We start from the raw sequence: 24647 nt of genomic DNA, 5'->3' as shown, positions 1-24647 counted from the left end.
AGTAATTAAGACTATCAATTTGAATTATAGACTCATAGGACAGTTAGGGTTGGAAGGGACCTTTAAAGGTCATCTAGTCCAACCCCCCGGCAAGGAGCAGGGAATAACTGGTCTTGCTTTTCAAATTTGCAGAACAGGATTAGTTTGAACTCTTTCTGTTTGGAAACTAACAGAATGAATTTTGTCAACTGTATATTATGTTTCTTTAACTGCCCTCCAAAATAAATTGACATCAGGTCCCATCTGTAAGTGAAATCTCACCTTGAAATGGCTGCTGTCTCTTAGGACAATAAACAAAGTCATGTTGATTCTTCTGTTGTTTCTTTCTTCCTTCCCCTTCTTCCCTCGTCTAAAGATTCACCAGAATACATCCACACAGACATGGATCTTTGTTATGCTGGCAGTATAGAAATAGCAGGAGAAGCTTCTTTGGAAGATCTGAAGATGCAGGTTAGATGTTCTCCTGTATTGGAAATGTACAGCAACGCTGTGATTAATTGAGCTCTATTAATACCTATTTTTTATTTCCTTTTCCCTTGTCTCCAGTATGTTCTGATATGGCATTTGCTTATATGCCATGTTCAGTGGTAAGTACCAAGAGGCAGTTGGAGCATGTAGCTCAGATAATTCCTTAGTATGTCCCCTGCAGTTGCCATTCTACCTGTCATGTGTCCTGACCTGCAAAAGCCTTGTTGCACTTCATCTGGAACTTTGGCTTGCAGCCCTATCTTTATTTCACAATGTAAAAATTACTCATGAGAAGCACACACATAAAGCACTTCCTAAAAAGCCACTTTCCATTTCCACATTGTTCCTGTATTAGTTTTCCGTGTTTTTTTTTTTTTTTTTTTGTATGTTGAATCTAATGAATAAAGAATTGCTTTTGATGCACAGGAGGTCATGTCATTCAGGAAGGTATAGCTTAGTTTCTTTGGCCAGAAACTAAGATGCCTTTTTATGCTTTTTTTAACCATAAAAGTATGATTTTAATACACTTAAAAGAACCCCCCCAAAGCAAAAACCCAGCCAAAAACCCAATGCCACGACCACAAAAAGACAAACCAGTCCTATAATAAGGCTTTTTATTGTTTAGCCAGTTGGTTCTGCTTAAACTGTACATGGAAGGATATCTCATCTGATTCTGATCCGTACCAACACTTCCTCTTTTGAGTAGGACTTCAGTTTCGGTCTCTGGCAAACTGCTGCTGTGAAAAGCTGAGCATTTGCATCTTGTGAACAAGGAGAATTCTTAGCGTGGAAAGAGTGTTGTGTCCTTGATAAGGGATTGAAGGAGCTTGCCCAGCACTTGGCTAGAGATTGGGGTAATGATTCTATCAGCCTCATTCCCTCCCAGTTATACAATTTTTGGTTAAAAAAAGAAATTCGGTACTTTTGAAATAGAAGTTAAGATGAGAAATGTTGACAGGGACTGAAGTCCCACTCGCTTTGAGTTTGAAAAGCGAATATATTGATCATAGCCACTACCTGTAAGTCACAAGCAACAGCTGGTGTGGAGTAAAACCTTGCCCTATTTCTGATTGCTTCACTATTGCGTTGAGAATTAATCTAATGGTTTTCTTTTTTCCAAGGAGACTGACTGCTAAAATTATTGAAGAAATGTTTCTTTTTTTCAGGCTATGACATTACCGTGCTGCCAGGAGCAGATTGTCCCACTGCCCTCATTTCTCAGAGCATGGACAGTGGACAGTAAGCGCCCAGGCAAGCTTTTACGAAACAACAAGCAGCAACTCAAGTAGGTTTCTTATTGAACACGCAAGTCGCATCGCAACAGACTGCCTGTTGATTGGATTGTGGGATGGATTGGTGGAGAAATAAATCAGCTCAGCCAAATGTCAACAGAAAGCTCATTTCTGGCTACTTCAGTTTTTTGCTGAGCACATTTTTTTAACTGGAGAGCTGTGGAAGGGGGAGATGTAAGCATGAATAGATCATACCATGCTTATTTTGCTAAGCTTTAATTTAGGTGGTTTTAATGCCATTCTTGCACTTTTCTGAGTTTTTAATTTTTGTTCCGATAGCCTCTTGCTGTGGTTTTCCAGATAAGCGCAGGTCTGCTCGACTAGAGATGTGTTTTTTCTCTCATAAACTTAGACTATGTGACTGGAAATGTGTATAATCTTTGTTCTTGTTTTCAGTGACTATAAGCTGGGTGCCAGAGTGGAAATCTGCATAGAACCTTTGCAAAAAGAGGAGAATTTGGGGTAAGAGCTCAAGATACTTACTTCTTACAGCAATGCATTTGAGATGAGACTTAATTACACAGTTTTTATCTTAAATACTGTCTGTCAGGATTACAGATGCCAGTATGCGAGAATACTTTGAGGCTAATTTTTTGTTTTCCACAAATAAAAATAAGAGAGGGCAAGAGGGTGTGAAAACTAGGAATTCTGCATTCTGAAGGCATGATTTGCAAGAATGGTCTCTTTTCTTTTCCTGATGACAGCCCCCACGAACTGCTGCTTCGAGTCCAGATGGGCATACCCGGGGAGAGGGACTACTATGACTCCACGGATTTGGTGTGGGACATCTCCAAAGAGTGCACAACCTGGGCTCTGAGGCAACGAGTGGCTTCTCACTATTGTCTCCCTGCAGACAAAATTGAAATAGCCAAATATTTCCCTGAAAAATTTGAGTGGCTGCCAATATCTAGCTGGGTAAGATCTGGAATGACAGAACCCAACCATTGTTTTGAGAGAAGTATGTGCTTGTTTGTGCTGCAGTTCTTGAGCGTCCATATTTAAGCAGATTTATGAAATCTGCTATGTGTCAATCTTCTGCTTTGATTTTATTCAGACGCAGAAAATTTCAAAGAGGAAACGGAAGAAAAACCAGGAGAGTTTACAGTCGGCGCCTTACCACCTGAAAGATGGAGATGTCATTGGGGTGAAGGTAAATTAACTTGGCTTTAATTGTTGCACAAGGATTAGGTTTCAGGCACTGTCCCCTTTGCAGTCTCTTAATTTTTTTCTTGGTTTTCCTGCATCCTGCTACATCTCGATGAAAGGACTGGTATGTGAATCTGGACAGTACATTGTGTGGTTTGGAAATTTGTTGCTACTGGTACTTTTTCTTCTTTTTCTCCTGTTCCTTATCAACCTGATTGAAGTTACCTACTTTTCCCCTTACACCTCGATACTGGCACTAGAGGGCAGTACCTCAGAGGCTGTTGTGCAGCAGTCACTTTCTGCTCTGTGCTTGAATCCGTGCAGAAGAAACTGGATCTTTTCTTGCCCTCATTTTATTGACTGTTTCTTTCCAACTCGGAGTAAAATCCAAGAACAGTGCCCTGTAAAAATCGTGTTGTAAATTTAAACCCGTTACACTTCCCAAAGAGTTATTACAGATCTGCATAGTTATTTTAAAAAGAATTACACAGCAGTGTATTGAGCTGTTAATTAGCAATAAGGCTTATTTAGAAGACCTCTGAAGGAACATGCTTGCTGGGTTTCCAAGCAGTAGCAGTATGCAAAGAGTCTGATGTCCTGTACTGATGTATTAGACTATTGAGAGAAATCTCTGAATAAGGCAAATTCACTGTTAATTGAAAAAACTAAACGGAGGAGTCTAGAAAATTTTGTTGCCTTTTTGAACCTTTGCCACTTAGGTAACTGGAAGTTAATTGCTGTAAAACTAGTTGGAGGAAATGCACTGAAAATTAATTGTTTAAACTGAGTTGTTGGATCACATTAGCAAGCAGGTGAGTGTTGTTAGGCAGAGTTTACAGCCCAGCAACAAGGCTGCTAGCAGGAATGGGCTGCACGTGTGCACAGGAGAGGTGGTTTGCGTGGATAGGTTCATGAGTGCAGGGGGCGCGTGCGTATTTAACACTGTGTTGTGTGGTATTAAAGGGAAGGCTTAGCTTGATGGTATCTGTGTGATGCTCTGCCTTCCCCGGAGCAGGGCTCTGGTGCGTCCCGGGTTGGATTGTTGGCAAGAGAGCCGGCAAGTGGTGACCCTGACGTGTCTTCCTGGGATGGGATCCCGATAAAGGTGGGTCTGTAAGTTGTCGTGCGGTGACAACCGGTGACCTTCGACCGTTGGTGTGGTCATGGCCGTTGGTGCGGCTGTGGTCCAGATAGATTTGAATTGTGACCGTTGGTGCGGTCGTGGCCGCGGGGCAGTCGTGGTCCAGACGGGTTTGAATTGTTACCGTTGGTGCGGTCACGGCCGCGGGGTGGTCGTGCCTGTTTATTGTTAGAATGGCATCCATCGCAGATATAGTAAAGGTGTTAAAGGCATTGGGTAAAGAGATAAAGTGTCCGCTGCATACGACACCATTGACAGAATTCATCCAATGGATGCAGAAAAAGGGCTTGATTAACAGGTCAGGAGAGGTGATAGACGTAGCCCTGGATTGGTACCTGGTCGTCCCGTTACTCTTCACCGTCCTGGCCCTCGTCCTCGCCTTCGTTTTTGTGAGGCTTTGGAGGGGCAACAAGGAGCGGGCGGCGGAATGGCCCCAGGAGCTGGTAGCGGCCGAGCTGGGCCCCGGCGCCGGGAGAAAAGCAGCGGAAGAAATGAGGAGTGGTGCTCCGATGCTCTGCCCGGTTCAGCTGGGAGCCTCAGATGGTGGTAAAGGGATAGTGGAGTTTGGGTGTGCCCCCCTGTGTATCGCGCCTTGCTTGCCAGAAATGTTTGAACCGAAGAAGCAACCCCCCAAATATGAAGACTCAGAAATGCCCTCTGTCTCTCCCTCTGCCCCATCGGCTCCACCGCTTCTGGATTTGCGAAAGGGGGAGACTGACTTATCACCTCTCCCTAAGGATTCTTGGGTTGCGGACAGGGGAGGAGGCAGTGTAGCGGGAGTGGTGGGCGCTTTAATTCAAAAGTCTGAGCCGTTGGTGGCGGGCGTACAAAAAACATTGAATAAAGTAGAGGGGTTGGCACGGAAAGCGGAGGCAGAAATTGAACAGGGAACAGGTCGTGGATTTACGGATTGGACATTAATTGCTAAAAATTGCATAATGGAAGGAGTATCTCTAGGGCCATCACATGGAGATGGGGGTATAATGGTGTGCCCAGTGACACAGGGGCAGCAGGGTCGGCAATAGAACCCATTAGATTACAAATTACTCAGAGAATGGCAGAAGGCAGTAAAAGAGGAAGGTGGCGGCTTGAGCGATTTTGGATGTGATCTGGGCAGCAAACCCGCTTCCTTTGAATTGTAGGCAGCTGGCTAGAGTGGTTTTTACAGCCCCCCAAAAGGTGCTATGAGAGGCTGCGTTAAAGGAGGAAGCGGACAAGGTGGTTTTAGAAGCTTTAGAGCCGAATCAGCCCTTGCACAGGATTAGTGTGGAAAGGATTCTAGGGTCAGGTGACTTTGCTGATCCGGCCGCACAGGCTAATATGCGGGGCAGGGATATCCACGCCGCCGCGCGGGTGGCGTTCGCAAAAATGGGTAAATATGAGGGCAAAAGGCAGCCGTACACTCAGGGGAGGCAGGGCGTAGGGGAGTCCGTATACCTCTTTCTTGGAAAGGCTACAGAAGGCGATTGAGAATTCTGATTTGCCAGAAGATGTGAAACCTGTAGTCGCGAAAGAGTTAGCTAAACAGAATGCAAACGAGGTAACGCAACAAGTTTTGGCGCAATTGCCTGGGGATGCGGGTGTGGCGCAGATGATTAAGCGAGTTACGGAGGCAGAAGTGTTGCAGCAAGCAAAGCCGCTCATTGCGGCAGTTTCCGCTATGCGATCACCCCCCGCGGGCCCCACCTGCTTTGGTTGTGGGGGTGTAGGACACTTTAAGCGGCAGTGTCCTTCGGGGACCGATCAGGGGATAGAACTTACAGGCGGCCAGCAAAGGAGATGTTTGCGATGTGGGCGGGGCGGACATCTTGTTAAACATTGTCTACAGTCATGCCCGGCCGGGGGGGGGGCAGGGAAACTTACGCGGTCTCTTACGGGGGCTGAGGGGTGCGCCAGGCAGAGAAACGCCCCCAGTGACCTTCCTGAACAGCGAGGGATGGGCCCCGTGGCCAGGCCCCGGTTAGGAGCACAAATGAGTTGTGCGGAGGGTCTGTGGGTAACAGCCCCTACTTATGTACGCATTGACAGAGAAATACCACCCCGGGTAATAGTAGGGGCAGAGGCACAGCACCTGGGGGTGGAGGAGGTGCCAGAAATGAGGACACAAAACGGAGAAAACACAGTGTGTGTTGCTCCGGTGTCCGAGATGCCTGTCTATTTGCCCAAAGGGTTGACTTTTGTTGGTTTATTATTTGACCTTTCAACACACCCGGTAGTTGTGTGTGAGCTACATCCAGGCAAGTACCCTTCCACGGAAGCGGACCCACAACCACTAATAATGGTTGGATACCGGGGCAGATGTTGGATACCGGGGCAGATGTTACGGTAATTTCCCTGACGAATTGGCCAAAAGAGCTTTCTTTAGCCCCGGTGGCTGTCCTGTTGACAGGGGTTGGTGGCAATCAGAGAGCATTACGGAGCCAATACCCCGTACGCCCCTCAATAAAAGGGGAGAGGGGTGAGACAATTATTCGACAGTATGTATTAGATAATCTGCCTGTTTCCCTTTTGGGTCGGGATGTTTTGCAATCCCTTAAAGTTCGGCTCAGCATAGAGACGCCTTTTTAGTAGGGGCCACTGGTCTGGAAAAACCCTGCATCAGAATGACATGGTTAACCAACAGTCCAGTATGGGTGGATCAGTGGCCATTAACTGAAGAAAAATTGAATCAATTAAATTTGTTAGTAGATAGGGAAATAGCAGCAGGGCATTTGATACACTCGACAGGTCCCTGGAATTGTCCAGTGTTCTTGATAAAAAAGAACTCTGGGACTTGGCGATTTTTGCATGACTTGCGAGCAGTAAATGTGGTACTGGACGATATGGGACCGCTACAGCCAGGTATGCCTTGGCCGTCCGTGTTACCGGACAGCTGGCCAATGGCGGTTATAGACATTAAGGACTGTTTTTTCTCTATACCGTTGCACCCTGATGACAGTAAGCGATTTGCCATGACGATTCCAACAGTCAACAATGCGGCGCCTGCAAGGAGACTGCAGTGGACAGTGTTACTGCAAGGGATGAAAAACTCCCCAACTCTGTGTCAGTTTTATGTTTCTTGTGCTTTGCAAGAATTCCGGGAGGCCCCTAGGGATTGGGTGGTTTATCATTATATGGACGACATCATTATATCTGGGCGTGAGGGGGTGGAACAGGCAGTTGAGCAGCTTACAGCTGCCCTGCAGAACTGGGGATTGATAGTTGCTCCAGAAAAGGTACAGTTGCAGACTCCCGTGCAGTATCTGGGAACCCTGGTAGAGCGAACAACGATAAAGCCACAGAAGCTGACCATAACGAAGGAGGTACATAACTTGCATGATGTGCAGATATTAGTGGGCAATTTGCAATGGTTGCGACAGTTTATTCCTATCACACATAAGGAATTGGGTCCCTTAATAATTGATTTAGTAGGCCCACCAGATTTGGCTACACCTCGTAAATTAAATGAAGCGCAATTGACGCTGTTACAGGACCTACCCTCTCGGCTAAGTCAAAATTCCCTGGCCAGATATCAGCCAGGCTTGAAATTGGAACTGCATATAGCTCTGCAAAAGGAGGGGGCGAACGGAGTAGTGTTTCAATGGAATGAGCAGCAACAATTTTGTCCGTTACTGTGGCTTTATACTTCTATCAGGAAAAAAGCTGCACTCCAATGCACAGAGTTGCTAGGGGATGCTATATGCGGAGGGCGGCTTCGCTGTTGGCAACTGTCAGAAAAGGATCCTCACATCCTGTCCACCTCGTTATCTGTCACAACATTGGAAAACTTAATAATGATGGATACCAACATTCAGGGGGCACTAGCACATTTTTCTGGTGACATCCATCCAGCCCGGCCATGTGCGGCGCAAAAGGCGTTGGGGTCAGTCACGGTACTGCCGGTTAGCTCGATTGTAATGACCCCAGTGGAGGGGCTTGCTGTATTTACGGACGCCTCCGAACGGACTCGGCAAGCAGCTGTTGCTTGGTATGACCATGACAAGTTTGGAAGGCAAAAGATTCTATTCAAGGTTTGGAGTTACTAGCAATAAGACACACCATACACAGATGGATCAGTATCCCGATAAATATTGTGACTGACAGTGAGTATTGCTACCGATTGGCTCTTTGCTGTGCACTCAGTTTACCTGGAACTACAACTTTGGCACGACTGCTTCAAAGTGCATTAGAGCAACGCAGCATATCTATCTTTTTTGTGCATATCAATAGCCATACTACATTACCGGGAGTCATGACAGAAGGAAATCGTTGAGCAGATGAGGCCACGAGTACTCCGTTACAGGTGGCGGTGGTGGGAGTTCCTGCTCTGAAGCAAGCTCAATTATCTCATCAGTTCTTCCATCAAGGGACTCGAGCTTTGGCCAGAATTTTTGTAGTGCCTTTGGTGGATGCACGAGCAATTATTGCTGCTTGCCCTAGCTGTAAGTCCATCTCATCTGTAGCGATGGGTATTAACCCGCGAGGCCTTCAGGCAAACCAGATTTGGCAGCAAGATATTACAGAATATTCCCCCTTCGGACGGTTTAAATATCTCCATGTAAGCGTGGACACCTGTAGTGGCTGCATCTATGCTACAGTGGAAATCAAAGGTAATGCACGTGCTGCTATCCGACGTTGTGCTGCATTTGCTACATTGGGGGGTGCCTCAACAGATAAAAACAGATAATGGGCCTTTTTATAAAAGCAGTCTGTTCAACAATTTCTTACAAAACTGGGGAGTGGAACACCGTACTGGCATCCCGGGCAATAGTGGCGGCCAGGCCATAGTGGAACGGGCACATCAGACAGTCAAGTGTCAGCTTGATCGGGTTAGAGGGGCGGAGAAGGTGTCCACTGGGGAGCATTATGAGTTCCTAGCAAGAGCCCTAGTAATAATCAATCAAATGGCCGGAGCGGAGATATCTCAAATTTTCCAGCATTTTTCAACTACATTATCTTCCCGCTTAGCAGGAGCGTGCTTCTGTGATCCAGAGTCCTTGGAATGGTGCGGGCCGGTACCACTACTGCAGGTGGGCCGAGGTTATGTGTGCGTGCAAACTGCGAGTGGTCCTCGGTGGGTACCTGCTAAATGGATTCGTCCAGCGGTAAAGGGTTCGGACATATGTCCAATGCCTGAGTGAATTTTCTTTGCACACAGCGGGATATGCTCAACACATGTTAAGAGATTCTGATTGCGGCTATTCTGACACCAGTGTAACAATGAACTTTTGGAAAAATTCGCGCGCTACATCAACTTTACTCAAGCTGCATGCCCATTTCATGACTCTACGCTGTCAAAGAATTTGGAGAAAAATTATGAAACATTCATGTTTCAAGTGGACAAGTTTGTTAAAGAATTTTTATGCAATGAAAGACTGTAACAGAGCTTGAAGTTACCTGGATGAGGACTATAAATCGCAGGAACGTTTTTACAGCTCTAAGAAGTTTTTTACTTTCTTCATGACATCTATTAATTTGATTTCAAAGTTAAGAAGTATAAGATTACTGAAAAAGAGAGATTTCTGCAGGATTATTTGTTATTGACTGTGCCTTTGATTTGAGAAACATTTATTTTTATTTATGATGCTTTTGATGCTTTTCTTCCCCCAACACAAGAAGGACATGGACCAGTTGGAGAAGGTCCAGAGGAGGGCCACGAAGACGATAAAAGGGCTGGAGCACCTCTGTTATGAGGCCAGGTTGAGAGAGTTGGGGCTGTTCAGTCTGGAGAAGAGGAGGCTCCGGGGAGACCTCATAGCGGTCTCCCAGTACCTCAAGGGGGCCTACAAGAAAGATGGGGAGAGACTCTTCAGTAGGGCCTGTTGTGATAGGACGAGGGGTAATGGTTTTAAAATAGAGGGGGATAGATTTAGATTGGAAATTAGGAAAAAATTTTTTATGATGCGAGTTATAGAACACTGGAACAGGTTTCCCAGAAGGGTGGTGGAGGCCCCATCCCTGGAAATGTTCAAGGCCAGGCTGGATGAGGCTCTGAGCAACCTGATCTAGTCAGGGATGTCCCTGCTCCTTGCAGGGGGGTTGGACTAGATGACCTCTGAAGGTCCCTTCCAACCCTAACCATTCTATGATTCTATGATTCTATGATTCTATGATAATTGCTTGGGAAACAAGCTCATTGGTTTACTTTTGGTTATGTATTTAATAGAACCATGGATTAGTGGTTTGAGAAAGTATTATATTCTGGTTTTGGAAGATTTCAGCTTTAGACTAGAATGATTTAGCATAGAGGGGGGGAATTGTTGGGTCACATTAGCAAGCAGGTGAGTGTTGTTAGGCAGAGTTTACAGCCCAGCAACAAGGCTGCTAGCGGGAATGGGCTGCACGTGTGCACAGGAGAGGTGGTTCGCGTGGATAGGTTCATGAGCACAGGAGGCACGTGTGCAGTGGGTGTACGGGTATTTAACACTGTGTTGTGCGGTATTAAAGGGAAGGCTTAGCTTGATGGTATCTGTGTGATGCTCTGCCTTCCCCGGAGCGGGGCTCTGGTGCATCCCGGGTTGGATTGTTGGCAAGAGAGCCGACATGAGTAACATGGGAAGTAGTTTTGGTGGATGAAAATTATGAGCTAATACACTCAATCCTGTTTCACAACAGAATCTTCTCCTTGATGACACTAAGGACTTCAGCACAACGAGAGATGACATTGGAAAAGAGAAACAAAGGCAGCTTGCATTAGAAAAAAATAAAAGGTACTGAGTATTTACATTTATTTTTCTTTAACATATGCAAACTGTTCTTTGCCGCTTGATACCTGGATGATTTTGGGACAGTGCTAGCTGGGTGCTCTTAGGGCACACAATTCCAGTAGTCCTGAAGGAAGCACTCAGGTAGCTTAAACTCCTGGCTTTGTGCCATGTTCCTACATCAAGCCTCAGGTTTTTTTTTCTCATGCAACACACAGCAATGTTTATCCCTGCCTCTGGGGATGAAAAATGAACTTGGCTGCACTGGCCCTGCAGAGGCTGTGAGTATGAGCTTGCAATGTCATTCTTTAAACAACGTGGAAACCGAGTTCCAGCCCAGGCTTATGCTGCTCTTGGTGCTAAGGCTCAACACTAATATTAGACTTCTTAATCTCTTTTTTTTTTTTTTTTTTTTTTTGTTTGTTTAATAGACGGCAAGCCAAACACTTACAGGACCATGTTTTGTCTGAGGAGAAGCTGACTGTTAAGCACCATAAACCAGAACAGGCTCTTGCTATCAATGTGGGTGTTTTCAGATAGCACCAGGAGATTATTTGCTGCCCAGACCATACTACCGAGGGACTAAATTGGCATGAGTACCTCAGCTGGCCCAGCAAGAGGGTCTTTCCCAAAGTGTCTTCAAGAATCACCGAGACAAACTGGATACGGTATTCAGGATAACTCTGATTTTCTTCTAATCCCTCTTGGGGGTGTGCTTTAGCATCCCTTTATCGATGTGGTACTTATTCTTAGGCTAGGTAAACGCACTTTATCCGTGAGAAAGCTGATTAATATATTGTATAACCTTTTGGTGACAGTTTTGTAATCACCCTTTTGTTTTTCAGTCAGATGCTGATGTCTTGCTTGTCACTACAGAGTTTTCTGGGTTTTTAATGCAGTCATAAACATCTCTTTTTAGAATTTTTTTTTCCCATCTCTGATTACTGAAGTTACTAGTGACACCAGAATTAGGTGTTGTCTCTTTATATATAAAACTAAGTCTGTAGTTGCTTGAGTCAGCGTTCATGAATGAGGGAAATGTGGAAATCTCTGGACAAAGTGTACTGAATTGGCTCAAAAAAGAACAAGTTCAGAATCTGTCAAGCTCTAATAGCTGAAGACCTTTTGTGATACGGAACAACGGTGCCGTAACCTTGTATTTTAAAGTTACTAGGGCTTTTCTGTTGTCCATAAGCTTCATTACCAAACAGAAAAGATGGAAGAAATTGCAGATCTGATGTTTGGTCTTAAGTGGGTTTTACTGTACTCAGGAAAAAGGCTTGTATTTCTTTTCCGTATTCTTATTCAGAGGACTTTCCCTCATTCTTATTTTTTGAATTGTTCTAATATTCTTTGTTACATTTGGGAAAAAATTTCTCTTGATGTCACAAAGCTGATTTACAGCCTTCGCAACAGAAGATGTATGCAGCTGAACTCAGTATCAAAGGTTCTTAAGTAAAATGTTTACCGAAAGCTTGTGAGATTGGATCTTAAGATTGAGAACGTGTGTAACTAGCCGATGAGAGACCATATTTTCCTTACCCTGAGGGTGGGAATCAAGGGTCACTAGAAGCTGACGTTTCAGCATCTTTATCAAAACTTTTCTAATGCTTACAATACTTAAACTGTGTTTTCCTCACCATATGTGACTCTTTATAACTTCATTTCCCATCAGGTTGAGAATTATCTTTGAGCACAATAAGTATTGACAAATTAACCTGAACTCTTAATGGAGTTAATTGTTTGTAATCAAATTCTAAACATGTTTTGAATGATAAAATGAGAATGGAATGGTGGAAGATAACACAAGCATTTCCGTGCAGCAGTCACATGCAGGGGACATCTGATGTGTTTGCCTTTTACAGCTGGGAGCTCGTGCAAATGGCTTGCCGTATCGAGTGGAGTCTGCGATCAGACACTGCAGAGCCTTGTTGAACTGCGCAAATATCTGGAAACCTGTTCTGAAATGAGCAAAGCAATTGTTCAAAAATAGCTTCTGAACATAGCCCTGAAGAGTCCTTAATGATATCTGTCATAATGCGAGGACAAAATACAAGTCACTTTTGGGGACTGCTGTAAACATTTAACCTGTTTCATGTATATGTAGAAGATTTTGTAGAAGAAGATGCCAGTATAGCACGCTACTAAAATTTTAGTAGTGTGAGAAGATCTCTCCTTTACCTTTTTATATATTAACAATATTCTGGTATTTCCAACAACTTCAAGACAAAACTGACGCTCTGAGCTATCAGCACAAAAAAAAGAAAAGTCGAAAGCACCTTGAAGCATATGATGAGTATTTATTTCTTTGCCTATCTTTAAAATTCAGCAGGTGCTTCTTTGCTCTCTTAGGCTGATTAGTTCAAGAAGGGAATATTTCTTGAATTTCCTTACTGTTTTGGCTGTAGGTAGGCTTTTCTTGAATCTAGAAATCCTAGTTCTAAGGATAGATGTTTCTGAGTGAGGTGAGGGCAGCCAGTTGCTTTCCCCATCTTGTTTTGCGTCACCTTCTTCCACATCAACAAGTGTTCTTGCAAGCTGGGGTTTACAGAAATTATCGCACATGCTGGTTTCTAAGTTAAGCAAGAAAGGTTTGTGCTCGCAGATTGTTCCATGGCCTTGCACTTAGTTGCTGTCACTTTTAATTCCTCCAGTTCCTTGCTGGACAGCTGTACCGAGCTCACACCTTTAATAATTCTAGTGTCTTCTTGAAAACATGAAGTTTGGAGAAATTTCAGTCTGGATTACAAGTACTACGGCGGGAATTTCAGTATGTGCCTTTGTTGAAGTGTAATGTAGCAGCGCCTGCACTGAACTAATCTTGGCTTCTTTCTAATGTTGGCTCAAAACGCGTGTTTTTTTCTTAAAACTGTTGTGGGTCATTCCACAGTGAGCGAGTTCATTAAAAATAGGGGTGGGGAGAGGGAACACTTTCTTTAAATGGAGTCTTTGTGATTCCACAGTTTATGATGGTTATTCTCCAGCGCCTGGAAAAGCTTTCATCTTTATTTTTCAAGTGTTCTTCACAAAATAAAATGTCATTTCTATATGTCTATTTGATGTGTCTATGTATCATAGAATCATAGAATGGTTAGGGTTGGAATGGACCTTCAAAGGTCTTCCAGTCCAACCCCCCTTCAAGGAGCAGGGACATCCCCAACTAGATCAGGTTGCTCAGAGCCCCGGCCAACCTGGCCTGGAATGTTTCCAGGGATGGGGCATCCACCACCTCTCTGGGCAACCTGGGCCAGTGTTCCACCACCCTCAGTGTAAAAAATTTTTCCTAATATCCAATCTAAATCTCCCTCCCTCTATTTTAAAACCATTACCCCTTGTCCTGTCACACCAGGCCCTCTCTCCCTATCTTTCCTGCAGCCCCCTTGAGGTACTGGAAGACCGCTATAAGGTCTCCCCGGAGCCTCCTCTTCTCCAGGCTGAACAGCCCCAGCTCTCTCAGCCTGGCCTCACAGCAGAGCTGCTCCAGCCCTTTTATCATCTTCCTGGCCCTCCTCTGGACCCTCTCCAGTTGATCCACATCCTTCTGATGTTGGGGGCTCCAGAGCTGGACGCGGTGCTGCAGGTGGGGTCTCACCAGAGCAGAGCAGAGGGGCAGAATCTCCCTCGACCTACTGGCCACGCTTCTCTTGATGCAAGCCAGGATGCGGTTGGCCTTCTGGGCCGCAAGGGCTCATTGCCGGCTCATGTTGAGCTTCTCGTCCACCAGCACTCCCAAGTCCTTCTCCTCAGGGTTGCTCTCAATCCATTCCCCGCCCAGCCTGTATTTGTGCCTGGGATTGCCACGACCCAGGCAGGACATTGCACTTAGCCTTGTTGAACTTCATGAGGTTGGCAAGGGCCCACCTCTCCAGCCTGTCCAGGTCCCTCTGGATGGCATTCCTCCCTTCCAGCGTGTCGACAGCACCACACAGCTTGGTGTCATCGGCAAACTTGCTGAGGGTGCACTCTGTCCCACTGTCCATGTCGCCAACAAAGATGTTGAACAGGGCCGGGCCCAACACAGACCCTTGAGGGACGCCACTCGTGACTGTTCTCCACTTGGACATTGAGCCGTTGACCACCACTCTCTGAGTGTGGCCATCCAGCCACCTCCTTACCCACTGAGTGGTCCGTCCCTCAAACCCATGCCTCTCTAGTTTAGAGAGAAGGATGTCGTGTGGGACAGTGTCAAAAGTTTTGCACAAGTCCAGGTAGATGATGTCTGTTGCTCGTCCCTTGTCCACCGATGCCGTCACCCCGTCATAGAAGGCCACCAAATTGGTCAGGCACGATCTGCCCTTGGTGAAGCCATGTGGGCTGTCACCAACCACGTCCTTGCTCTCCATGTGCTTTAGCATGGTTTCCAGGAGAATCTGCTCCATGACCTTGCCAGGCACAGGCTGACTGGCCTGTAGTTACCTGGGTCTTCCTTGTTCCCCTTTTTAAAAACTGGGGTTATGTTCCCTCTCTTCCAGTCATTGGGGACCTCACCAGAACGCCACAGCTTCTCAAATACAGTGGCCAGTGGCTTGGAACTTCATCCACCAGTTCCCTCAGGACCCGCGGATGGATCTCATCAGGTCCCATGGACTTGTGCACCTTTAAATTCCTCAGATGATCCCGAACCTGCTCTTCAAGTACAGTGGGCGGTTCTTCATCCTCCCAGTCCCTGCTTGTGCCTTCCACAGCTTGGGTGGCGAGACAAGAGCCCTTGTCGGTGAAGACTGAGGCAAAAAAGTCATTGAGCACCTCAGCCTTCTCCATGTCCTGGGTAACCAGGACACTGGTTTCCTTCCGGAGGGGGCCTACATTCCCCTTAGACTTTCTTTTGTCCCCTACATACCTATAGAAGCTTTTCTTGTTGGTTTTTTATATCCCTGGCCAGATTCAGTTCTGTCAGGGCTTTGGCCTTCCTCACCCGATCCTGGGCCACTCGCGCAGCCTCTTTGTAGTCCTCCCAGGCTACCTGTCCCAGCTTCCACGCTCTGTAGGCTTCCTTCTTCACTTTCAGTTGGTCCAGGAGCTCCTTGCTCATCCATGCCGGCCTCCTGGCCTTTTAGCCCGACTTGTTCTTTGTCAGGATGCACCTCTGCTGAGCTTGGAGGAGGTGCTCCTTGAATGTGGACCAACTTTCCTGGGCCCCTCTTCCCTCCAGGGCCGCCTCCCATGGCACTTTGCCCATCAGGTCCCTGAAGAGGCCGAAGTCCGCCTTCCTGAAGTCTAGGGCAGAGAGCTTGCCATGTAGTTTCCTTGCTGCCCCGTGGATCTTGAACTCCACCATGTCGTGGTCGTTGCAGCCAAGGCTGTCCTTCATTTTCACACCCCATGCCAGCCCCTCCCTGTTGGTGAGCACAAGGTCGAGCATGGCACCCCTCCTCGTCGGCTCCTCTATCGCCTGCAGGAGAAAGTTGTCGTCCACGCATTCCAGGAACCTCCTGGACTGCCTGTGCCCTGCCGTGTTGTCTCTCCAACAGATGTCAGGGTGGTTGAAGTCCCCCATGAGGACCAGGGCCTGTGACTGTGAGGCTGCTCCTGTCTGGCTATAGAGCACTTCATCTGCTCTGTCCTCCTGGCCTCTGTAACAGACCCCCACTGTAACGTCCCCGTCCGTCGCCGTCCTCTAATCTTGACCCATAAGCTCTCTGTCAGCTCCTCCTCCATCCCCAGGTGGAGCTCCATGCACTCCAGCCAGTTGCTGATGTAGAGAGCGACACCCCCTCCTCGTCTCCCCTTCCTGTCCTTCCTTAGAAGGCTATACCCCTCCATGCTGACACTCCAGTCGTTCGAGTCGTCCCACCACGTGTGTCTCACTGATACGTGGATTGGGAATGGCATTAGTTGGTTTCTAACACTGATGGGGCACAGCCTTCACTGAGCTTTAATTTTGAAACCTGTTCCTAAGACAGCGTTGCAATCTCTATGTGAGAAGTTTCCCCAACCCAACTGGCATTGTGCTGTGCAGGGACCTGGCTTCAGTTGGAGGACTGGGATTTTGATGCAGGTTAAAAGGATTTTTAGCTTGTGTTTTTTCCTTTTTTCCCTCTTTTTTTTTTTTTTTAGCAAGCATGATCTAGTATTTACTTCCCATTACTTCAACTCCCAGTTTCTGCACAAATATATTAATCTGGTCTCTTTTTCAAGGGACCTAGCATAAATCATCTAGAGGGCAGTGGATCTCCATAGAGTGAGAAACGGATTGCTAAGGAATGGTGATCTTCTGTATCTGCTCCTGGTGCAGTCCCTGTAAAAGAGCAAGTGTTCAGCCCTGGGTTTTTCTTCTCCCTGTAACTCATTCTAGTTTGCTTCAATGATTACGGAGCAGGCGGAAGTGGCCCGTTCAAAAAGCGAAGTCATTCTCGCTCACTTTAATTCTCCCTCGGCGGCCACGGAGCAGAGCCGTTGCATTCTGAAGGGTGCTGCAGGTACAAACTCCAAGAGTGGTGGCACGAGGGGACGGAACTGGGACAGGTGAGCAATGGCACAGGGGCTGCAGGCTGTGCTCCGGGGCCCCGTGGTTCTGGGGCTCGTGGGCTGCTTTGGCTGTTTACCCCAAAGCTGAAGGAGGGTGGTGCCAGGTGTACCCTCCAGCGTGGTTAGTGGCAATGTTTTTATTTTGCCGATAATTCTGGTGACATTGAGTGTAACTGAGGCATTAATCTTCAGCCCTTGCCGTATCCGAGGCCGCTGCACCTGGAGGAAACAATACCAAGCTGAACTTGCAAGCAAGCTTAGAGAGCATGTGAGCTCCCAGCCCTCCAGTCAGCAGCTGGAAAGCTGACAATTAAACTTTCATATTTTTGTTTTCTGATTGACCCTTCATCAGCGCAGCTCCGTGTGCAGATAAATGCAAAGGATGTGGTAATGATACAGCTTTTTCTGTGGATCTTTATTACAGCCAGGCAGTGGAGCCCCATCAGCTGCGTTTATTGAACGGAGTTGCAAGTACCGCTGCTTTTGCTCCTATGTGATCTAAGCTGTGTCTGTGCTTTGTGAAAGCGTTGACTGTCTTGCTAGCTTGTGGGTTTCTTGCAAAGCGAATATCAGCTTCATGGTTAACATACCTATAAATTCCTGCGTTACAAAGCTTTCCTATAAACTTTTAACTGCAGCCCAAACAGATTTTTACTCTAGTGGCTGCTTTTGCTAAAATTTCCTTGCTAATCACTGGGGAGAAACATACTTAGAAAAAAGAAAACAAAACTGGCTTGAGGCCGTTGCGCTTGTTTCCTTGCTGACAGGTTTTACTGGAGTTGAGTAACTGTTGCTTGTTCCACGGATTAAGCGCATCTAATTTCCTGCGTGCGTTTACTCTGCAGTAGCCCCCGGGCCCTGGGCAGGCATTGTTCGCTGGGCTCGGAGGTGCCTTCCGCCCCTGGGTGCTGGTACGCGCCGGGATGCTCCCCTTAGAGCACCCCGGGTCCTGTGGCAGTGCTCAGCGTCCTTTCCGAACGGCTCCCTGATCACAGGGAATCGCTGATCGCTTCTGAATGCACGCGATCTGTGTTTCACGCAGAAGCTGATGAGACCGCTGTGTAATTCTGGTACCGCACCCACCTCCTGACTGCCGTCGCTGGCCAGCCCATGCGTACGGAACAGCTCCCAGTGACTTCTGTGAATTATATCTGTGTTCTTAACGCTGCAAGAAGTTTAACCCTCTTCCTACCTAGCAGCCCTTTTGCTCATAATGCAAAAGGTATTTGTTAGCTAACGTTTAGTTTGTTCCTATCGGATGCTCCTGACAGGGACGGGCTGTGATGGGTTTGGTTTTGGGTTTGTTTTTTTGGTTGTTTTTGTTGTTTTTTTTTTTTCACGGATTGTAAGCAGATACAGCTACCATAGTTTAAGTTCCTTCATAAGTGTCTAACTTGGCTAATAAAGTTAATTACTGCAGAAAGAATACAGTCGTAGCTGTAAAGTACACATGCAGCATATCTTCCTTTGGGGTGGTGCACAGGACCATTACAGATTACCCAGTCAGCATTTACTTGCAGTGATTTACCCATTCTTGATTTTCCTATCACAGACCGGGCGTGCACGGCTGGTGGCTGAATGAACTTTGTTTAACAGGCAGGTGTGGTTGGAGGGACTTGCTCAGTTCTGCAGAGTATCGATTTTTTGTCTTATGGCCATGCACATAATATGGAGAACAAGGAAAGGAAGTCTGGAAAGGAAATGGGATGATCCTTTATTTCTGTTTTTTGAATTATACAGCAAAGATATCAGCAAATAATAATAAAACAATTTTGTGAAATTCGCATTATTGCATGGCAATTCACAAAGCAGTAAAAGACCAAAACCTATCTTAATATCAACTATGGCTGCACGCTTTTGGTTCTTACTATAGTAAAAGGCTTTCAGACTGAATGACTTCAAGAAGTTGAGAAAAAAAAAAGAGAAATTGTGCTGTGGAAAAAATCACTGCAACAAGTACAAGGTAGCTAGGCACACTCAAGAAGAGGTAAGAGTAGAGAAGAGTTTATAAACTCTGCAAAAGAAAGTCCTTCTCTATTAATGATAATCATAAAGTCATTAAGATAAACTGCCACGTAAACATCAGTGGGTGGTGCCCAGTTCCGGGTATCTGTTGCATGGCGGGGTGCACTGAGTTCTCTGACCGTGGTTTCTCTGCGAGGGAAGGCACAAGGACGGCACCCACGGGCGCAATGACGGCTCCCGGGGCTGCCGTCTCTGTCCGTGTGCTGCCCCTCGCTCCGAGCTCCGTGTGAGCAGCAGCTTCGCTCGCCTCATGTTTTCCGTCACTGCGGAGAAAGCATAGAATCATAGAATCATAGAATCATAGAATGGTTAGGGTTGGAAGGGACCTTCAAAGGTCATCTAGTCCAACTCCCCTGCAAGGAGCAGGGACATCCCTGACTAGGTCAGGTTGCTCAGCACTGAAGATGCTAAAGGTGACAGGGAAGATGCCTCCATCTACACAGCTTAAGGTCAGAAATTAAAGCCAGTCTGGACAGCTAGACTTCTAAAAAGTATTTAACTCATTTCTTCCTATTTTAGTGAGCAGATTTGACCAGTTGTTTTGTTTCAGCAATGGGTTTTGACTGGAAGTAGCGACTGGCTTCTAGAAAATATTAAGTCAGTGGTTTGGGAGAAGATTCCCACCCACCGCTTTCCTTGGCCTATTTTCCCAGCTCCCCTTGGTAGCTGAAGTATCTGTAACGCCGTGTTTGAATCAGTGCTCCAGGGACAGAGTGCTGTGAGAATACACCAGTTCATCTGACAGAGCTCGCGGGCAGCACAGATGCTCTTTTCTGCTTTCTGCAGGCCTGCCGTGGGGTTCCAAGCTTTGTCTGTGCCAGGCAAAACTGTGTGCTGCTGAAGTGGAAAAAACTGGAAGAGAAAGAGACTGACCCCAGTTGTTAGCATGCTTGTCTGTGGGAAAGGGTTTGTTCTGTCACTCTTAGCTTTTGCATCTGGCTCATCCCAACTTGCTGCGATCTGGGGATCAAAACCTCAGAAAAATGCAGCTCTGTGAGTGTTATTAAAGCGGGCAGCCAGGAGAGGGCAGTGCAGAGACACCAACCCTCAGGAATTCATTCCAGTCCTTGTGGAATATGTGTTTTTAAACTCTAAAAATAGGGTGAGAAGTACTGAAACAGCTTCTGCAGTTTGGGTTAGGAAGCAGAGCAGCAGTGCATACACTTGAGGTGGCTAAAACGGGATGAGTAAAGCACCTGTTTCACTGACAGGCTGAAATAGCTTCTGGTTCCTACGTGTGCATCCTGTTCCCGTATTTGCCAGTGAGATCAGCTCGAACTGTCATTGAAGGATCTGGGGGGGGGGGGGCGGGGCAGAAAGTACAAGATATTAGCAGCTCTGGCTTTGTGGTGAATAATTTTGTGAGGATAAAAGCCTTTTAAAATGGTCTTGATTGGCTTTTTCGTGGCTGGAAAGGTACATCTGGAAGCACCGGGCTCTCAGCAGCTCTAAGTTAGTGAAGGAAGTCTGCTTCTGAAACGCATCGTGAGCCGATCCTCTACGTACAAGCCTCGTCCGGTGGCTCAGGATTATCGCTCGTTGTCCCCTTCATGCCCAGCAGTCTGAGGGTAAGTCTGCCTTTTGTGTAGTTGTTGGTCATGGTCGGTGATGGGCATTTGCTTTGCCCTTGGACAGAGCGGTTGTTGTTCACCTGAGGACAGGCCTGGAGTGAGAGGCTGCGTTCAGATGCGATGGCGTGGTGTCATATAGGCAGTACAATTCAGGTTTTTCCTGTTAAGCTGTTCCTTTTGAAATTCTGCCCCAAAGAATAAGAGCTATTACTTGGAGCTACACAAATTCAGTGGGGACCATATAGAAAAAAAACTGTGCCCTGATTATTCACCAGTCCCCAGAGACGCACCCACAAAGAGGATCCAAGGGATGTAATGGCCATCGGGCGCCATGTTGTCATCGCTGCTGGAATGCTGTTGGAGTTAGACAGCCTCTCAGTGACGAGTAACTCTGAGCACTGGAAATGGACCGAATCAGCTCAGCTTATCTAGTCCCCCAACAACTAACAATTCTGGTGTGGTCAAATACAGAGTTTCTCTGTTCTGGCCAAGTTGTCCTGTGCCAGATGCTTGGGGATGAGGACAGAAATCCCAGGCAGGTAACTCAGAAAGACAGATGACTGCATATTTTTCCCTTGTATCAGAGTATTACCTGTGTTTGGAGAATACAGAATGGTATTTCCATACCAGTAAGTACATGTATGGAAGTGTCTCCCTGTCCCCTCTCCAAGGAGGAACTATGCTGGTGTTTTGCAAACCCTGTTGTACGTCCCCAGAGAAATGGAAGAAAAAAAAGAGAATTTCAAATGCAACTTCAAAGCTGTGCAAAGCGAATCAATTTTTGCTTTTAAATATGGCTTATTCCACTCCTCGGTAAACATTTTGATTATGTATTCCACTCCCTGCTAAACATTTGGAATAATATTTTAAAATTCAGGCTTACCACAGATTGAGCATGATAAAGTCCTCCTGAGCCATCTGCTGGATCTCTGAGCTAGAAGCAAATACTTTCCTTAAAGTTAAAAGAAAGAGAAATACATTATTTGGATGGAAAAAAAAAATCTGGATCACTGCGTTTCATGGTTTTGCAGCATCTTCTAAGTACACCAGTAAATGACCAGCACAACTTTCTGATGTGCAGATGACACCACAAAGTTTGGAGGACTTGGTTCTCCTAAAGTGAAATGCAGAAGACATTTAGTCCTCGAGAAACTGAAATGCTGGTGTACGTATTTCCTTCCCAGGGGCTGAACAGGTCATGAATACATATGGCCTGGCTTTATTCAGCTGTCTCTGGCCCTGCACCACAGAGCTTAGGAGACGTGGGCACAATTTATGCTCTATACGTTTGGGGGGACAAATACTTCCAGAAGTTTCGTAAGAAATGTTGGAGGCAGACTTCCCTGACAAACCTCACTTTGTTCTCGATAACCTCGGAGGTTACAAGTGGTAGTTGACATCTCTTTGCAAAGCTTCTGCTGCGTCAAGTGAAAAAGAGCATAATTTCCCTTGTGGAACCAACCACTGTTAGGAAATCCTGCGTCTGCTTGTGTACACAGTTGTGTTGCGGTCTTCATTTCCATCTGCTCTATGGTGCTGGGAGAAGGGCTCAGTGTGCAGGCTCCCGTCTGGTGTCCCGCAGTGTGGGCTTTAGAGTATCATATGGGCCCAGGAGGTCATGATAGGGTTTTAGAAGAGCTGGAAATAGTGTCCCCTGTGTTTCTAAGGCTTGGTTACTCAGCCAGAGGGATGCTTGTTCTAATGCTCTTTTGTGGGAATGCTTTTTCTTGGCACTTTGAAGAAACCTGGTTCACTGTATTCAAGTTCCAGCAGGACTTGGACTTTCAACTTCAGTGCTTGCTTCTGTTGCCTGAATGACAAGGGACAGCAGCCCTGGGCTGTTTCCCAGCTAGACCTCAGGACTGGCAATGGCTGTGCTCGCAGAAGGGAGGCAAGCCCTTCTTCTAGCAGGGCCTGTTGTGATTGGACAAAGGGTAATGGTTTTAAACTGGAAGAAGGTGGATTTAGACTAGATACAAGGAATAAATTTTTTACGCTGAGGGTGGTGGAGCACTGTCCCAGGTTGCCCAGCGAGGTGGTGGATGCCCCATCCCTGAAAACATTCAAGGCCAGGTTGGCCGGGGCTCTGAGCAACCCGATTTGGTTGGAGATGTCCCTGCTCCTTGCAGGGCAGTTGGACTGGATGGCCTTCAAAGGTCCCTTCCAACCCAAACCATTCTGTGATTCTGTGATCCTGCGATGGCACCTGCCAGGTGCGGAGGGTCGAATATGTGTGTTCTCATTCATCACCAGTGGTTTTCTTCTATCTCCAGTTCACTCGCAGGGTGAAGAGGTGGTCTCCAGACATGGGAGTGTCACAGAGCAGGAACTGCTAGTGGCTTACAGCACATTGCTGGCTTGAGGCTCCAGTAGACCCAGAGGTAACTGTTTCCCCTGATAAAAGGAATTGATTGTGCAGCATAAACCAATTATTTGCAAAATTCTTTCTATTTGATTTAACAGAATAAATCAAACAAGTCTTTCCATTAACACTCCAGGTGTCAATCAAATGATTGCTTTCATATCTGAAAAAATAATTCACAAAGGCAATTCACCTCATTTCTCCCTTACTTTCCACAACTCAGCGCCCCTGGGACACAGCATCGTTTTGTCACCTTGAGCATGGGAAGGCTACAGCAAGCCCGCTTCACCCTGATCCAGGCAGGGTCAGCCAGCGAGCTGCATCCGAAGGTCTAGGACGCATCTTGTGAGCTGGATTGTTGCTGGATGGCAGAGGCAGGGCAACAGAGCGTCTGTGGAGCTGGAAGTCTCACAAATGCGTCTTGTGGCAAGCCGCTAGAGAACGCAACAAATACCAGGTGCTGTGCCAAGCCCCAGGGGAGGTATGTAAGAGGCCAGCACCTCAGCTGGGAGAAAAAAAAAGGTTTGCAGAGATTAATCCTGAATTAAAAAAAAACTAAAAAGGTGTAGAAGGTACCTATGGCTGCGTATAACTTGTCACCAGGTAGGCTGGTGATGAGTAGGCTTCTTTAAGTTCCCTCTTCTATAGACTTTATCCTGTTGGACGTGGTTCAGATTTTGAAGTGTGTTTTGAAATGTGAAGCCTCTTTCACAAGAGATGCCGAGCACTTTAAAATGTCTGCCCACTACGTTACAGTACCAGACCAGAGCTAAGGAGTCAGCAGCATCTGTCAGTGCATTGCACTGGTGAGATGGAGCCCAGCTGCCCTCAGAGATGAGGGAATGTGTGCTGGAGATCTCTGTCCAGCACGCAGGGGAGAGGAGAGGAGTAGGTTCAAGCAATTGGTGGCTGAACCTGGATTTTGCAATCTGCAAGTCTGAAGTCTCATGGAATAGAATGACTTTTATTATTGCAAGTGCTAGTTTAGCAATGCAGAGCCAGCAATGGGGAACAGCCTTGGCATTGGATGCCGGCTTCATTCTCCTTTCCAAACTGTGTTGGTTCCCCGTCATCTACCTTTCTTGCAATTAGAATTAAATACTAAATGAAAATGAGAAATTATTAGCCCCAGAGCTGTAGTCACCAATTTCTTCATGGCTTACTGGTGGGAGGACAGCTAAATAATGACACAGAGCACATGGAAAAATCTCACTCGTTTCCATATAGCAGGCTTTGAGCTGGTGCATTTACCTTTTAAGACAAGGGAGCTGCGTAAGTGAGCCCGGGGGGGAGTTCTGCTGACTCTGAAGTCTCATCCTTGGAGCCTGCGTTCTGAAACATTCACAAGATGACACCACATCCAAGTGTCTCCAGTATGTCTGTGCTGGGTGAAAATGGTAATTTTGACAGTTGATAATAATCCATCTGTGTGGGATGGCTGGACAAAATTCCAAATTCCAGGTTGACTAGCAGCTCAAAAGGCAAAACATG

At 46.4% G+C, this 24647-nt stretch overlaps 2 protein-coding genes across 11 annotated transcripts in view; both read left to right on the top strand.

The window, feature by feature from the left end:
- Nucleotides 1-13785, top strand: part of USP40 (ubiquitin specific peptidase 40) — a 44899-nt gene extending 31114 nt beyond the window's left edge. For 4 of the 10 annotated variants that reach the window (XM_086750433.1, XM_086750432.1, XM_086750431.1 and 1 more), the window contains 6 exons: nucleotides 356-450; nucleotides 1635-1753; nucleotides 2157-2222; nucleotides 2465-2675; nucleotides 2815-2910; nucleotides 8330-8770. In XM_086750433.1, coding sequence (XP_086606559.1) covers nucleotides 356-450; nucleotides 1635-1753; nucleotides 2157-2222; nucleotides 2465-2675; nucleotides 2815-2910; nucleotides 8330-8713 — 971 coding nt within the window. In that variant the 3' untranslated portion in view covers nucleotides 8714-8770. Of the gene's footprint in view, nucleotides 1-355; nucleotides 477-546; nucleotides 588-1634; nucleotides 1754-2156; nucleotides 2223-2464; nucleotides 2676-2814; nucleotides 2911-8329; nucleotides 8771-8997; nucleotides 9362-10641; nucleotides 10737-11161 lie in introns of those variants that run through there. The other 6 variants (XM_086750438.1, XM_086750435.1, XM_086750436.1 and 3 more) reach the window with 5 other exon arrangements.
- Nucleotides 13786-20559: 6774 nt separating this feature from the next.
- IFT54 (intraflagellar transport 54) overlaps nucleotides 20560-24647 on the top strand; it is a 51492-nt gene continuing 47404 nt past the window's right edge. Inside the window, exons 1-3 of the mRNA XM_086751485.1 lie at nucleotides 20560-20791; nucleotides 23068-23175; nucleotides 23380-23637. The gene's annotated coding sequence lies outside the window, so the exon portion shown is untranslated. The remainder of the gene's footprint in view (nucleotides 20792-23067; nucleotides 23176-23379; nucleotides 23638-24647) is intronic.

Source organism: Chlamydotis macqueenii, chromosome 6 (assembly GCF_036417535.1).
Source record: "Chlamydotis macqueenii isolate bChlMac1 chromosome 6, bChlMac1.mat, whole genome shotgun sequence".
Taxonomy (NCBI): Eukaryota; Metazoa; Chordata; class Aves; order Otidiformes; family Otididae; genus Chlamydotis; species Chlamydotis macqueenii.
Note: the sequence above shows the minus strand (reverse complement) of the source record. Positions and strands in the feature narration are given on the sequence as shown.